The sequence below is a fragment of the Microtus oregoni genome, unplaced genomic scaffold, assembly GCF_018167655.1.
Source record: "Microtus oregoni isolate MIOR12 unplaced genomic scaffold, Mior012 000118F_ref0000498, whole genome shotgun sequence".
Taxonomy (NCBI): Eukaryota; Metazoa; Chordata; class Mammalia; order Rodentia; family Cricetidae; genus Microtus; species Microtus oregoni.
Window position 1 is genome coordinate 2,384,198 of NW_024544747.1, and position 16,540 is coordinate 2,400,737.

The 16,540-nt window shown below is 45.7% G+C and overlaps 1 protein-coding gene and 1 pseudogene across 1 annotated transcript; one reads left to right on the plus strand and one right to left on the minus strand.

Moving 5' to 3' along the window:
• Positions 1-2,920, minus strand: LOC121444217 (sperm motility kinase 2B-like). Its single transcript, XM_041645996.1, has 2 exons — positions 2,874-2,920; positions 1-1,705 (listed from the first exon to the last, which is right to left on the minus strand). Exons 1-2 carry the CDS (start codon positions 2,918-2,920, stop codon positions 1-3), a joined length of 1,752 nt encoding a protein of 583 aa, XP_041501930.1.
• An 8,176-nt stretch (positions 2,921-11,096) lies between these two features.
• On the plus strand, positions 11,097-13,759 carry LOC121444218 (annotated as a pseudogene).
• The last annotated feature ends 2,781 nt before the right edge of the window (positions 13,760-16,540 follow it).

A 16,540-nucleotide genomic window follows, 5' to 3' on the forward strand; every position in this document is an offset into this window, starting at 1 on the left:
TCACCTGGTTCTGTGGGTGCCTCTAGGATCCCCTGACTGTGGAGCCTGGTTCTCACGGGAGGCATGGTTACTCTCTGCAGGAGGCATGCAGCAACATAGGTGTCGGAAGCCACTGACAATGGTTTTCTTTACCCTCTTCCAGCATTGACGCATCTGGTTTCGGGAGGAAGCTGGCCCGGCATCCTGGCGCTGACGATGGCTGATGGCCTCTTCCTGTCTGGTCGTCACTTCTTCCTGCAGTGTGTCTCCAAGGGAGGAGCCTTTGGGGGTTACACGCAGAGCCGTCCCCAGCGAGCTCCAGGGTTTCTCTGCATCATTTGCTGCCTCATTGTCGTCTGCCCCAAGAGGGTGGTACAGAGAGCAGGATGACTGGGCACTCGCCGTCAGGCTGCCACACAACCTGATCATCGATGGAGAGAAACTCTTGCTGCTGTCCAGGCTGCTGCTCATGAGGGAATCAGCCACAGGACAGCGCAGGTGGGATAGGTGGGCAAGGTGGATCCTCCTTGGCTGGCAGCACAGGGTGGCAGGCACGCTATGCCTTCTGCCACCCTGCCTGGAATTCCCATCTTCTTTCTCCTGGGGCTCAGATGGCACGATGAAGGTTGGGGAAGTAGGCTCAGCAGCTTTCCTGAGAGTCCCAGAAAAGGTGTGAAGATCGGCCAGGTTGAGGACAAGGCCTGGCTCCATGGGTTTTGTGGGTTTCACCCAGTGATGGCAGCTGTCTCCCCCGGGTGCCTGGTATTGCAGACTCAGGTGTGTGGCCGTCGCCTGATTAAATTTTTGGTCTTCTAGACACTCAAGTATTTCTTCACCTGCCATGGTGCCGACAATGCTAGGGCTCAGGGTGCCTGGGAGACTCTGGATGGATGCCCGTGCCTGGCTGTCCCTGATCATGGGGCGCGTCAGGATTTGACTGATGGTGGGCCTCCTGTTGGGGCTGATCATGAAGATTTCCACGATTACATTGAAAATATCAAGTGGGACATGATGAGGAACGCTGAAGTTTGCAGCCAAAATTTGCTGCTTCAACCCCATAGGAGAGCTCGCTTGGAACGGAAGGTGCCTGGCCACCATGTAGTAGAGGAGCACGCCTAAGTTCCAAACATCGCTGGCATAGCCATCGTATGGCTCCACTCCAAAGAGTTCCGGGGCACAGTAGGCCAGAGTGCCGCAGAAAGTCTTTAGTTTTGTCCCAGGGACAACTCTGACTGCCAGGCCAAAATCACAGAGCTTGGCATTTCCAGAGGCGTCGATCAAGATGTTATTTGCCTTAATGTCCCTGTGGACGATACAGTTGTCGTGGCAGTACTTCACTGCCTGTACTACCTGTCCAAACAGCCTTCGAGCCTCGCACTCCTGTAAGCCTCCCGGTTTGCGAATCTGACGCAACAGGTCCCCTTTGGAAGCGTAATCCATTATGAGATACGTCATGTCCCGTGTCTGCACCTCCTGAAGGAACCTGATTATATGCGGATGAACGAGGGATCTCATTATATCAACCTCATTGTTGTTCCGGGCGCAGTCCCCATTCACATTTGCCAGAATCTTCACAGCCACGTAGCTGACAGTGGGCATGTGAAAGGCCAGTTTGACTGTGGCAAAGGTTCCTCGTCCCAGAGTTGTCAGCATTTGATAGATACTGCTAAATGTCTCCTTGTCACAGTAGAGGGTCTCTCTGACCTCCTCCATGGCCAGGTTCTCGCTGAAACACAACGGGAACTTTAAACAAACAGTTTAATTCACACCAATGAGAATGTTTATCACTATCAATTCCTACATTCCAAAGAGAAAAAGAGTCACCGATATTTCAGGCAACCTAACCAGCTACGTAGTGCTCAGGAAGGGAAGGAAGTACCTTCCAAAGCAGTGGACAGCAGAACATAACACAGGTCAGGTTGGCCGGATTCACCCAGAAACGGAGAGAATAAAACAAAGGGTCGCAGAAGCTACGAGCCACTGATTGGACAGGAGAATCATCCTCTTACTTGAGCTGAACACTCATTGAGAGACAAGATACTAATAAAATCATATGCATGAGAAGTTGATGAGACAACAGAAACCCCGAAAACCCAGAGTGTCTTGGTGGGGAGATGGCTCAGGAGGTCAGAAGGTTTATTATTTCGACAGAGGACCTGTGTTTGGTTCTCAGGACCCAGGTCAGGTGGATCACTGCCTCCAGTTCTAGGAGATCCTATACCTCTGACCTCTGAGGGCATCCAAACACATGCGTGGACGATCACAAGGGCAAACACACACACACGCACGCACACACACACATATGTATACACACAAACACACACTTGAGGTCGCCTAAATGTATACTCACGTGTACTATATATAATAGTGATATAAGTCTTTTTGATTAATTTTATTTCTATGACCTGGAAAGACATAAGACGGCAACAGATCCCCTAGGTGCGGCACTTCAGGAAGTTATGTTGTCATGGGATTGCAGACCTGGTCTTCTGCAAGAAGAGTCCATGCTCCTAACTGCTGGGCTGTCTCTCCAGGCTAACCCATCTCCCAAAGAAATCTGTTTTTGAAAACCCTGAGAGTCCTTCTCATGGACTGGAAAATGTGGATGGAATTGAGAAACTTCTTGATATAAATTCAAGTAAGAAGATATGATAAAGAACAAGATTGAAATATTTATGAGGAAAGAATCTGCATAGGAAAGCCCAGGAGCAGGCAAACCTACTGATGAATCCTTCCAATCTCTTGAAATCAAATGTCAGTGTTCCTCAATACTCCACAAAATAGAAAGGTCCTTAGCAGTGCCAAACTCATTCATGTCCAAACCAGGAAAAAACAATGAAGAATAATAGAGGCTATTTCCATGATGAACATAGATGTAAAGTCCTTAATAATACCACTTAATACTTTTCACCAAATTCACGTAAGTCAGGCCATACTTCATGGTTACAATATGCTCCCAAGGATCCTTGCAAGGATATCTCTACGCATTTAGCCTGACAACACAACATTGAAACAGAATTAAGGGCAAGAGTGCCACAGTCATACATAAGGACGGCCATAGAGAAGGATGAATCTGTGGGGCTCTCAAGAACATGGTTGTCACTGGAGAAGATCGCTCTACATGGGAAAAGCCAGTCCTTCAAATGTGTCACTTTTCTTCTCTCATATGTGGAACATGGGAGCAGGAGGAGGTCCTCAACATAAGAGGAGGCTCCTAGGAATGTGGAGGAGGTCGTGTGAGAAGAAAGCATAGCTGCGTGGGTTAATCACATGATCAAGTGCTCAGAATGCATTAGAGATGTTCCTGCGATTGCCAGGACTAAATTGTTCCTATGATATGGTACGCCATAACAAGGAAAGGCTTGAAATGAGAAAAGAGAAACAGACCAAAGAACACATAACAAAAGTAAATGAAGAAGCGAAACTAAAGAGAGAGGTTCTGGAGAGATGAGTTAGTGTTTAACAGCACCTCCTGCTCTTTCAGAGAACCCTGGTTCGAGGCCCAACACACATGGTGCTCACAATCAATTGTTATTCGAGTTCTAGCTAATCTGTCTTCTTCTTGTGACCTCCACAGGTGCGAGGCTCTTGGTACACATGAAGAAAGAAAACAATATACTCATACACATAAAATAAAAATAATAAAAGTTATACCCCAAGATGCACAACTTAAATATAAAAACTACCGGGCTGTGGTGGCACATGCCATTAATCCCAACACTCAGAAGACAAAGCAGGTAATCTTTTAGTTTGAGGCCAGCCATATCTACAGACTGAGTTCCAGGAAGGCCATAGCTACACAGAGACTTTCTGTCTTGAATTCTCCTCCTATACACTCACAAAATAAACAGAGTAAAAAAAAACATGAAAAAGTAAGCTCATAAATCAAGCCAGAAAATGAATAAATACACAGACAATGACAACAATCAAAGGCAACAAAGCTGGAGGGAAACTTACTATGTTGGAGTCCAGCAGATCTTGAAAGTCCAAACAGTCTCTTTCACCAGCACAGAGCTCCAACCACTTACCACCTCACGAGCCTGCTTGCACTGTAAGGAGAGGAGGCAACCTCAGCCAGAGCTGTGATGGCACTGGCACCTGTCATTGTGAGGTCAGAACAGAAAAGGACAAATGGTGGCTTTTCACAGCTCACGGGTTTTTTTTCCCCTTCTGTCACCAAGTCCAGGACGGCTGAGTGAAAAAATGAGAACACGAAGAGACTTGGGAGGGGTGGGCAGGAGGCAGTGCGATCAGGAGAATATGGCTTTTCCCATCTCAACTCCCGAAGACGCAGCTTCTGCCTTGCTCCATTCTCCCCACTACTCCTCTTCCCTCTTCTGTTTCTGTCTTCCTCTTCCTCTGCTCCTCTCCTCTTTCCCCTTCTCTCCATACCCACTAAATAAATATCCAACCTCACTCTGCAAGGCGTACCTATCCATCTGTCTCAACAAGCTGAAATAAAGAAAGAAAAGAAAAACAAAGAAACTCAGGGAGTGGAGTGAGCAACTAGTTGACAAGAATTAGCCAAGGAAGAACAAACCAGTCAGCAATATAGGAAGAGAGGGATACACAGGAAGTTGTAGGGAGGCACTTAGCTATTCGGGGTCTTTTTAGTTTGTGATGAGTGAAGAGATGCTTTTCTTGCTGGGTCTCTGTCCAAACAGGAAAGTACATTCGTTGCTTCTTGGCCTCTCTGAGCTAGCAGGTTATCACCCCAACATCTGACTCCCAAGGTTTTTTGTGTTTTTTTTTTTTTTTTTGGATTTTTTCGAGACAGGGTTTCTCCGTAGCTTTTGATTCCTGTCCTGGAACTAGCTCTTGTAGACCAGGCTGGCCTCGAACTCACAGAGATTCGCCTGCCTCTGCCTCCTGAGTGCTGGGATTAAAGGCGTGCGCCAACACTGCCCGGCTCTGACTCCCAAGTCTTTATTGGTAAATAGAAGAAAAGAGGCTTAGTTAAAACTTACATTTGGTGACTGTGGCCAAGCTGGTACCAGCGGGACCAGAAATCCCGCTAGGCCTCAGCCTATGTGGTGAGGTGTTGACTGTCAGGCCCTGGGGAGAAGATAGTAATTAAAATACAGGTAGATTCGGCTTAGGCCATTAAATTGACAGAAAAACAAGAAAAGTCTTATAAAGGTGAGCACTTGGCTTTTTTTATTGGTTTGTCAGGATGGGTTTCTCTATTTAACAATCACGGCTGTCCTGGAAGTCACTCTGTAGACCAGACTGGCCTCAAAGTCACAGAGGTTCAGCTGCCTCTGCCTACCGATTGCTGGGATTAAAGGCATGCACCACTGTGGCCCGGCACATGGCAATTTTTAAAGCTAGGAAAGTTGAGGCAGGAGGACCAGCAGTTCAGGTCATCGTTGGCTACACAGTGGTCTTGAGGCCAGCCTGTACTACAGGAGACCCTCTCTCACCAAACCAAAAAGCAAAAGCAAACAGAAGGGCAAGGACTGCTTTTGTCTTGTACATATTGAGGGTCCCAGTGCTTCAAAAGTAACCTTGGCTGTGAGACACAGGACATGGACTGATAGAAATATGAATAATTTGCAGTTTTGTGGATTTTAAGGTCAATTTTGTTATATGTATATGTATTTCTAAGCTTGATTAAGGTATTGTGATTGTGTAGTTCATTTAAAAATGTAATGTATATAGGTTGTTAATGGATAATCATCTATAATAGTCAAATTTGTAGTCATGTTCATTAGATTTTCTAGATATATATAGATACATTTCAATTAGATAGACATTCTTCATATCTTTCAAAGACTGCAGAATATGGCATTTGATGTTTTAATAATTTATTACAATGAGACACGTCTGCTTCTGGCAGCACCAATCTACTTCAAGAGGAAGATGGGCATCGAAGAGGCTCCTTATGGAGTTTGATAGCCATTTTGGCAAGAAACTGCTTTTGCCTGGACTGTTGCATAATCTGGACTGGACACAAAGAACCCGCAGAAAGAGGACTGCTGAACTTGCCTAAAGGTGAGATGATCTTTCGGGGTTCCTGATTCATGAAAGTGTCTGTGAGACATTCTGCAGGACACAACAGATAGTGACTGAACTGCCTTTGAAATTTCCTGCTTTATGGGAATGTCTGCTGGATACCATGGGCCTGAAGGCTGAAGATGGATGCCCCAACGGTACAGAGGAACTTTGGGTGACTGTCCAGGCAGCGAGATGTCTCTGTGATTTCTAGAGTTTTGTAAGTTGTTTACTTCTCATTTACTTTGGTAATATTATATCCTTCTGGAGTCTTAGATGGAGTTGAAGAATAGATAGATAGTTATAGTTTTCCTTAGTTATGATAAAGGATAAAATAGATATCGTAACTGTAATTCTTACTTGATAACTGTTTTGTTATATGTAATCTTACTGTGTTAAAGTGAAAGCCTTTCTTTTGTTTAAACAGAAAAAGCAGAAATGATGGGGGAGAGTCTTCTATTTTGTGTTAATTTCATTGGTTAAATAAAGAGACTGCCTTGGCCCTTTAATAGAAAAGGAAATTAGGTAGGCGGAGTAAACAGAACAGAATGCTGGGAGCTAGAAGCTGAGTCAAGTAGTCACCATGATTCTCCCACTCCAGACAGAAGCAGGTGAAGATCTTTCCTGGTAAGGCACCTTGTGGTGTTACACAGATCGTTAGAAATGGGTTAGATCAATATGTAAGAGCTAGCCAATAAGAGGCTGGAACTAATGGGCCAGGCAGTGTTTAAAAGAATACAGTTTCTGTGTAATTATTTCAGGCAAAGCTAGCCGGGTGGCAGGAAGCGGCCCGCTGCTCCTCATCACAATGGAGACAAGTATGTCATGAGTATGACATCAATGCCTGAGGTGGGAGGGTGGCACTCAGCCTTTTTGTGTTCTTGAAGGTATGCTGCCTTCACCTTGCCTAAGTAATCAAAAGATTTACCCTTTAAATGGACCTCACAGGACCCACGCAGAGCCAGCTATGGGGCATAAGCCAAAGAAACTAGATGGAAGTTTATGAGAGTTCAAGCAGGATGTTCGTTCTCTGTCAATAGAACGTTCACACCCCTAGGGCATCGTATGTACAAACATTACACATTTAGTTACTGGCTAGCAGCTCTCTGTGAGGTCGAGGCCAGCCTGGTCTACAAACCAAGTTCCATAACAGCCAGAGCCACACTGAGAGGCTCCCTGTCTGGAAAAATAAAGAAAGGATGAGATGAAAGAGTTTTCCTCTAGCCCAGGCTTGTGATAATCAAATAAAGGCAGTCCTTGTCAACAAAATGTCCCCCTGTTTTTCCAAAAGGACAGGTATTTGGGGTGGGTCTCTGGAGTGCTGGGCAGAACATCCCAGCACTAGGTAGTTTTGTTCAAGAATGTGTTCCTTGAGGTCTCTGGCCAGCAGAACTGATCCTTTGCTTCCAAATGATTATTGCCCCCACCCCATGCCTGATAACACACGAGCAATCGCCCTGCCCCCTGATAGAAAATGAAAATGTACCACAAAAGGCCAGTTCAGGCACACAGAAGGACAGAAGATGGTGGAGGGACCTGGTGTGCTATGTCCCACCAAGGAAACTTCCTCTCTTCCTCAAAGAATAGGTTCTTTTTAGACTTTCACTTTTTCTGTTCATGAATCCTTTTCAGCTGCCCTGTTCCATCATTAGCATCACAAAATGGGATCTAACTCTTACCTCTGGCCCTCTCCAGCCCTGACTTTGAACTGCCAGGAAGATCCTAAGACAACCTCTTAGTAGGATTCCTTCTGCTAGAGCACAGGCAGAAATCCATCTCTGCCCTTCCTTAGGACACCATCCAGTGTGCCTGTCAGTCCTCTGGATAGGAGTTCACATGACTTGGCCTGGACTCGGAAAGTACCTGACTGAGTTATTAAGTGAGAACACCAAGGGACTTGAAAAGGGTGGGCAGGAGGCAGTGAGATCAGGGGAATGTGGCCAAAGCTTTCCATGTGAGTGAAGGTCAATGTCACTGTCAGAATACTCATGTTGGAGAGTCCATGTAAACAGATGTTTTAAAATGGTGAACGAAGGAATGAACCCAGAGAAAATATTAAAACTAAAGGTTAAAATAGAGTAAACATCTAATTGATGCAGATGATAAAAATTGCCCCAAATTACACCCCAGACCGAGGAAGAAAGAAAGGAAGAAAGGGTTATTTTCAATCCTGGAAACACAAACCTCTAAACCCCAAATCTGTGACCTTAGAAGGAAACTCACTGTGTTCAGATTCAACAGCTCATGAATATCCACCAAGTGCGACCAGCTCACTTCTATCTAAATCACTGTTTCAACTGCAGATCTGTCAGGAGCCTCTCAACTGTAAGGAGAGGAGGCAGCCTCAGCCAGAGCAGTTAAGAAACAGGGTTCTGTCATTGTGAGGTCAGAGCAAGAAATGGACCAATGATGGCTTGGCTTAGATCACTGGTGTTCTTCGCATTCTGTCCCTAAGTACAGGAAGGCTACCCTGGTCAGTTGGCAGGTAGGGGCCTGGGAAGGCTGGTTATACCCAGTTAGCATTCACGATATCTACCTTTGTTTTGTTGATCATGTCTGTTCTTTCATTCTTTTGTTCCTTTGGGGACCTGACACCCAGCTCCCAATTAAATTATACACAGTAGCTTCTTCTTACTTACAATGCCTAGCCTTGGCTTGGCTTTTTCCTTTCCAGTTTTTCTTATCTTTGAATTATTCTGTGCACCTATGACTCTGGCTCTGGGCTTTTTACTTTAAAAAAAAAAAAACAAACTCTGTGTATCTTACTTTGATTATTACTCAGTGGCTGGGTAACTGGATAGCTTCCCCTAGCATCCTCCTCTCCTTGTTCTCTTGCTCTTTCTCTGGTCCTTCCTCTACGATTTCTCCTTCCATTTATACTCTATGTGTGACTGACCAACCTATCTTTTCTCCTGCCTTACGTTTGGCCATTAAAATCTTCATTAGCCTACCAGGTGTTTTAGACAGGCAAAGCATCACAGCTTCACAGAGTTCAACAAGTGCAACCTAAAAAGAAGTCACACACCTTAAATTAATATTCTACAACACCCCATGACCTACCTTTTCCTTCTGGGTTTATTTACCAGGTTTTCCCCAACTTTGAAACATAGCCACATGCTAGAGATCAGAGTTCAAACACAGGATCCTTCTTGGGTATTACACATCCAAACCTTAATAGAAACCCTTTCAACTTTAATAATCACAGTAGGTGGAATCGTGTGAATTGTAACAGGTTCTGGATGTTGTCCTTCAATGGGTATGGACACTGTATACTTGCTTACTCTTCCTGTGAAGAAACATCATGACCTAAAACAACTGGAGGAAGGAAGCTTTACTTCCCTTTCACTTTCCTATCAGAAGCTACCATGAGTGGAAGTCAGGGCCGGAAGTCAAGACCAGAACCTCGAGGCAGGAACCAAAGCAGGTACCATGGAGTAAAGCCACTTACTGACTTGCTGTCCTTGACTCTCTAAGACAGCTTATTTTATATATACAGCCATGATCTCCAACCCAGGGACATCAGTCACTGATTGAAATTCCCCATAGACTTACCTATTAGATAGTTAAGTTCCTTCTTCCTCAGATTACTCCAGCGTGTGCCAAGTTGACAAAATCCAACTGGCACACACTGACACCCATCTATTAGTGGATGGGGAGCATGGTCCACTTCTCACAGACCCTAACATGCTGTCATGACTTTTGGCTCATGGAACCCATCACATCCATCCTCAAAGCAATCATTTCCTTTTGTAGTAGACTCAGATTGATCAGAGTAACATGGTAGCCTCTGACTGACTCTGGGATGCTGTGGCAATGCTCTGTTTCCCAGGACACTCCAGGGCAAGTGACTAACTTCTACGGGGCTGAGAAGAATAGACTTTATCACATTTTCTCCATAAACTCCTCATCCAATTTCCCACCAGACAGAAAACTAGGACCCCAGCAGGCAGTGGGTTGATATGTTCAAAGTGATCAGAGGAAAAAATCCATCAGTGGTCCCGGAATCCTCACCCCTGAAGGGGGTTGGCACATTTGGTTTCTTCAATGAAACTCGATGTTCTGGGCCAATATTTTAGGGAAAGTAGAGGGGAAAATCCTCCCAAAATAAACCAAATAACCACCAAAATCCTTGAGAATGCAAATGAAAAATTTAGAGCAGACCTCGGAGCTAGGGCAACTCCCAAGTACCTTTTTGAGTGTTCTTAGACTCCTTTAGCTCTCATGGCTCCTTTGATGATTTGAATTCTGTTTTGTGTCTCTGTCTATGTGGATTCTAAACCCTGGAACAGTTAGTGTTGTTCCAATTCCAGGCCTTTATGATTTCATGCCTCAGAAATACCATCCATTGCCACCTTCATTAAGCCATCTGCTACTGCTAAGGCTCTCATTGTTGTCAAAATGTGAATTCCAGTCCCTCACAGCCACACCCCACCTTCTCCAAATGTCTCCACTGCCTGTTTGTCCTGCAGTAGAACCCAAGACCAAACCACAAGATCAGCTATCCACTCCCAGCTCTACTTTATGCAATCATTTATCGTTTTTGGTGAGATATAATTTTCTCCCTTCCTATCCCAGCCTCCCCTTCCCCTCTACCCTCTCCTACGACCCCCATGCTCACAATTTACTCAGGAGGTATCTTTTCCTACTTGCCATGTCCATTAGATCCATGTGTGTCACTCTTAGGGTCCTCTTTGTTGTCCATGTTCTCTGGTTTGTGAACGATTGGCTGGGTTTTCTTTGCTTTATGTCCACTCATGAGGAAGTGCATGATATTTGTCTTTCTGGGTCTGGGTTACCTCTTTCAATATGATGCTTTCTACATCCATCCATTTGTCTGCAAATTTCAAGATGTCATTTTTTTTTTTTTGCTCCATTGTGTAAATGTACCACATTTTCTTTATCCATTTTTCAGTCGAGGGGCATTTAGGTTGTTTCCAGGTTCTGGCTATGACAAACAATACTGTTATGAACATAGTTGAGCACATGCCCTTGTGGTATGATTGCTCATCCTTCGGATATATATATGGTATTGCTGGGTCCTGAGGAAGGTTGTTTCCTAATTTTTGGAAAAATCACCATACTGATGCTCAAAGTGGCTGTATCAGCTTTCATTCCTACGAGCAATGCAGGAGTGTACCATTTACCCCACCATATATCCTCTCCAGAATATGCTGCCATCAGTGTTTTGATCTTGGCCATTCTGACATGTATAAGATGTTATATCAGAGTTATTTACATTTGCATTTCTCTGAAGGCAAAGGATGTGACCATTTCCTTAAGTGTCTTTCAGCCATTTTAGATTCATCTGTTGAGAGTTCTCTGTTTAGGTCCATACCACATTTTTTACTGGAATATTTGTTCCTTTGATGACCAATTTCTTGAGTTCTCTGTATATTTTGGAAAAAGCCCTTTGTCTGATTGCGGTGTGGTGGGGTTGGTGAAGATCGTTTCCAAATCTGAAGCTTGCCATTTTGTCTTGTTGACCATGCATGTTCTCTGCTTTACAGAAGCTTCTCAGTTTCAGGAGGTCCCATTTATTTACTGTTGCTCTCAGTGTTTGTGCTACTGGGGTTCTATTTAGGAAGTGATCTCCTGTGTCAATCTGTTCAAGTGTATTTCCCACTTTTTCTTCCATGAGGTTCAGTGTGGTTGGTGTCACGTTGAGATCTTTGATCTTCTGGATTTGAGCTTTGTGCATGGCCATAGATATGGATCTATTTTCATTCCTCTACATATTGATATTCAGTTATGCCAGCACCACTTGTTGAATATGCTTTCTTTTTTCCATTTTATGTTTTACTTCTTTGTCAAAAATCAGGTGTTTGTAGGTGTGTGGATTGATATCCATTCTTTGATTCAGTTCCATTGGTCCTCCTGTGTGGTCTTATGGCAATACCAGGCGGTTTCAGTATTGTAGCTCTGTAGTAGAGTTTGAGTCAGGGATTGTGAGGCCTTCAAAAGTTCCTTTATTGTACAGGATTCTTTTGGTTATCCTGGACTTTTTGCTTTTCCATATGAGGTTGAGTATTGTTCTTTTGAGGTCTGTGAAGAATTTTGCTGGGATTTTGATAGACATGGCTTTGAATCTGTAATTTGCTTTTGGTAAGATTGCCATTTTTACTATGTTAATTCTGCCTACCCAAGAGCATGGTACATCTTTCCATCTTCTAGTGTCTTCTTCAAATTCTTTCTTCAAAGATTTAAAGTTCTTGACTCACTGGCCGCTGGTCAACTTGGCGGCGGAGGCCAAAGGGGAAACTTTGTGGACCGCCTATCGATGAGCACCTGCACAGGAGCTGCTGTCCTTGGAACCGGAAGAGATCCGGAAGCGCCTGGACCTTACTGAGTGCCAGTTCCGTAACTGCCGCCATGATACTAATAGGGGTCTTCCGGGGGACTTGATCAACCAGGAAGTAGGCGATCGCGATCGTCTGAGCGACTATGAATTCAAGGACAGTTGGTGGACAAATACAAAGGGACAGCTTTCGTGACCCTGCTGGAAGGGGAGCAGGGTGAAGCTGCCATCGCGGCCTTCCACCAGAGCCGGCTTCGAGAGCGGGAGCTGTCAGTTAAGCTGCAGCCTACACATGCTCTGTTGTGTGTGGCCAAGCTGCCTCCAGCGTGACCCAGGCACAGTGTGAGAAGCTGGTGTGACCCTTTGGCAGCCTGGAGCGCTGCTTCGTATTTTACAGAGAGCCCACAGGCTGCTCTCTGGGCTATGGCTTTGCAGAGTACATGAAGTAAGACTCGGCTGCCAGGGCAAGGCTGATTTACCGGGCAAGCCACTGGGGCCCCCAAACACTGTATGTGCATCGCACAGATGCTGGGCAGCTGTCCCCTGCCTTGTTGCACTCCCGGTGCCTCTGTGTGGACCACCTGCCACCTGGCTTCAATGATGTGGATGCCCTGCGCCAGGCACTGTCCCCGGTCGATGTGCCCACCTTCTTTCACCTGCCATGTGACCAGGGTGGGCAGCTGAGGGGCTTTGCAGTACTGGAGTATGAGACAGCAGAGATGGCAGAGGCTGCAGAACAGAGGGCAGGTGGCCTGGCCATGGGTGGCAGTCACCTACGTGTGTCCTTCTGTGCTCCAGGTCCTCCTGGCCACAGTAAGCTGACAGCACTCATTGCTGCCCAGGCCACGGCTCCCAATCGAGGCAAGGGACTCCCGCCTGAGCCAAACATCCTGCTGCTGTTGGACATTCTGGGCCCATCTGCCTCCCTCCAGCTGCTGCTCAGTCCTCTGCTGCATGAAGTGCCAGTGGCCAGCAGGGCCTTTTGGGTGTGCCCCCTCATTCTACGGCTCAGCAGACCTTCCCTGTCCACTGCACTGCTCCAGTTAGCCTTGCATACCCAGAGCCAGAAGAAACCTGAGATCCTGGGAGACTCCCCTCTGGGTACCCTCCAGGCAGGTGCCCAACCTGCCAATTCCCTCCTTGGTGAGGTGTCTTCAGGTGGTGATGCTGGCTCTGGAACTGCAACCTGCTGAGGGAAGCCACAATCCCTTACTACCACCACTGCTGGGCCCTTCTGGGGTGACCGGGAGCTCATGAGTCTGCATCCCCCAACATCCCAGCTCACTCCACACCCAGCCGCTGTGTGGCTCTGAGGCCCCAGTCTTTGTTAGAAGCCTCCTGAAGGACAATGTGCCCCTGCCAACCACCCCTGGGGTGTCACTGTTGGTTGAGCTCCCAAAGGACTACCGCATCTCCCCGAACCCCTACCTGAATCTACATAGCCTGCTTTCATCCAGCAAGCTGGAAGGCAAGGAGACCTGTGGCTGGTGAGCATTGTTTAATTTCCGTGTGTTTGTGGGCTCTGGAATTAGCATTGCTGTTGAAGTCTAATTTTAAGCCATGGAGATCTGATAAGATGCATGGGGTGTTTAAAATTTTTTGTATCTGTTGAGGTTTGCTTTGTTACCTAGTATGTGCTTAATTTTTGAGAAGGTTCCATGAGGTGCTGAGAAGAAGGTATTTTCTTTTCTGTTTGGATGGAATTTTCTATCGATGTCTGTTATAAGTCCATTTGAGTTATCACATCTGCTAGAGCCACTTGCAGCTCTAGATCTGCTCTGGAAGGTGACCTTTGACTCTTGTCAGTGCTTTGACTTTGCTTATCTCTCAGGGGTGACGTGAACAGCCTTCTGGGATCGATGGCTGGGACCAAGCCTTATTTGGTCTCAAGGTAGAGTGGCCTCACAGCAAAACCTGCCTCCAGTCAGGACCAGAAAGGGTTAATCTTAACAAGCCCTGGCTGGAATCTTCTAGGGTGGTTGCACCACTGTAGAGAATTAGACCCTCAGGAAATACTGGTCTTTATTGTGATAGTCAATGGGAGGCTCCCCCAAGGGACTGAAATGGCTGAGAGGTCTACTCACATTTTGGGTCTTTCCTAGTTAGGTTTCCACTGCTGTGATAAACGCCATGACTGATAGCAACTCGGATAGACTGGGGTTTGTTTTCTCCTACACTTCACCATCCATCAATGAGGAAAGCTGAGGTTCAAAGCTGGAGACAGGAACTGAAGCAGAGACCATGGATGAAGGCTGCTTACTGGCTTTGTCTCTCTGCCTCTACCTTCCTTGTACAACAGAACCACCTGTCCCAGGATCACATTATCCACCACAATGAGCCTAGGCTCCCCTGCATGAATTAACAATTAAGAACACACCCTGTAGTCATGTCTGCAGGCCAATCTGGTGAAGGCAACTCTTTGAGGTTCTGTCTCGCCAGGTGTGTCTACTTAAAAACTGAGGCTATTACTGCATGGTTTTATTCATTTTTGAGAGATGATTTCTTGAAACCCAAATTGACCTCAAATTCAATATTTAACTGAGGATGACTTTGAACTTCTGATCTTCCTGTCTCTGCCTCTCAGGTGTTGGAGTTACAGGCATGTGCCACTGAGGCTGGCTAAGAAATTTTTATTCATCTTTCCAGATCCATATTATTCCATAATGTAGTGGATCCCATGGTGCATTTAACTGTCCTTACTTTAAATCTTTTCTTTTATTTACGTATGTCTTTATTTTGCAATAGGGACATCATATTTGCAGGACCTTGTGAAGAACCCAAGTATACACATGTGCCACCACCCCAGCTTGTGTGTGTGTATGTATGTATGTAACATGTGTGGTCATGTGTGTGTACGTATACTCAATTAGTGCGTGATGTCTTTACCTCCTTCTCCCTTTTCTTCCCTCAGTCAATTATTGATTTTGTTTTTTGTCATTGCTTTGACAGGGTCTCTTTGTAGTCCTGAAACTCCATATATTCACTGATCTTGAACCCACAAAGATCTCTTGCTTCTGAGTGCGGGGATTAAAGGCATGTGCTGCCATATTCAACTAATCCTTGTTGGGTTTTTTTGTGGAGACAGGATCTTACTATACAGTCCAGGCAGGCATGGAACTTGGTATGTAACTCAGGCTGGCTTTGAATTTATAATCCTTCTGTCTGCCTCCCAGCTGGTGAGATTTCAGGCATACGGGCATCACACGGGTTCTAGGTCCACTTGTTTATTACTTACGACCATGTCTCATATAACCCAGGCTAGCCTCCAACTGGGAAATGTTGAGCCAAGGTTGGCCTGAGAGTTCTGATCCTTCTCCTTCAACTTAGAAGAATCAGAAGTTCAAGGTCTAAAAGTATAAGGATCATGTCTAAGTGCTGGGATTAAAGCTACGTGTCGCCATGCCCAGCTTGGTCCTGTTTCCTTTTATCATCATTTTATTATGTGCTTATTTGTTTATGAGTGAATATTCGTGGCATGGAGCATATGTGGAAGCCAGAGGACAACCCAAGGGAGTCTGTTCTCACCTCTCACAATGGAGGTCTAGAGGACGGAATTCATCAGGCTTGGTAGCAAGCGCCTTCCCCCACTGAGCCCTTCAAAGTTTCTGTATAAAGCCAGATGTGGTAGCACATGCGTGCAATCCTACCACTCAAGAGACAGTGTGTTGCTATCTTGTATGGTCTAAATTTGGAGCTTTTTTATTTTATTTTATCTATCTATGTAATTTTGCTTTTTCAAGACATGGCATCTAAGTAGTGATGGAAGCAGTTAGGACTCACTCTGTAGAGCAGGCTGGCCTTGAACTCACAGAAATCTGCCTGCCTCTGCCTGCCTCCAAAGACCTTGTGCCACCACCGCCGAGTTATACAGTTCAGTTTTAAAACACTTTCTTATTGAGAAGCAACTTCAGACTTTGCAAAGGTTGGAAAGAGGGGCGAGGGAGAAGCCTCGGTCAGTAAAATGCCTGCTGTGTAAGCATGAAGACTGGAGTTCAGATTCCTTGCATCATGTAAAAGCTGGGGACAGTTGGGACAGGCAGATCCCTGAAGCTCCTCCCCAGCAGTCTAGCCAGTCTGTGAGCTCCAGGGTCAGTGAGAGTCCTTGTCTCAAAATGTAAGCTGGGGAGAGAAGAGGAAGACACCCACAAGATTCCCTCACTTTCATACACGCATGACCACCCGTGCACACACACATACACACAAGGTAGGCTGCTGCCACATGTCTGAACTCAAAATACTGAGCAAATGGACGCAAGGAAATCAAAACCAGCT

Bases quoted from the DNA above. Each gene is read 5' to 3' on its own strand.
- LOC121444217 (XM_041645996.1), bottom strand. From the start codon at position 2,920: ATGAAGTATGGCCTGACTTACGTGAATTTGGTGAAAAGTATTAAGTG. The intron at 1,706-2,873 runs GTATTATTAAGG...GTTGTGTTTCAG, and splicing joins TTGGTGAAAAGTATTAAGTG to CGAGAACCTGGCCATGGAGG.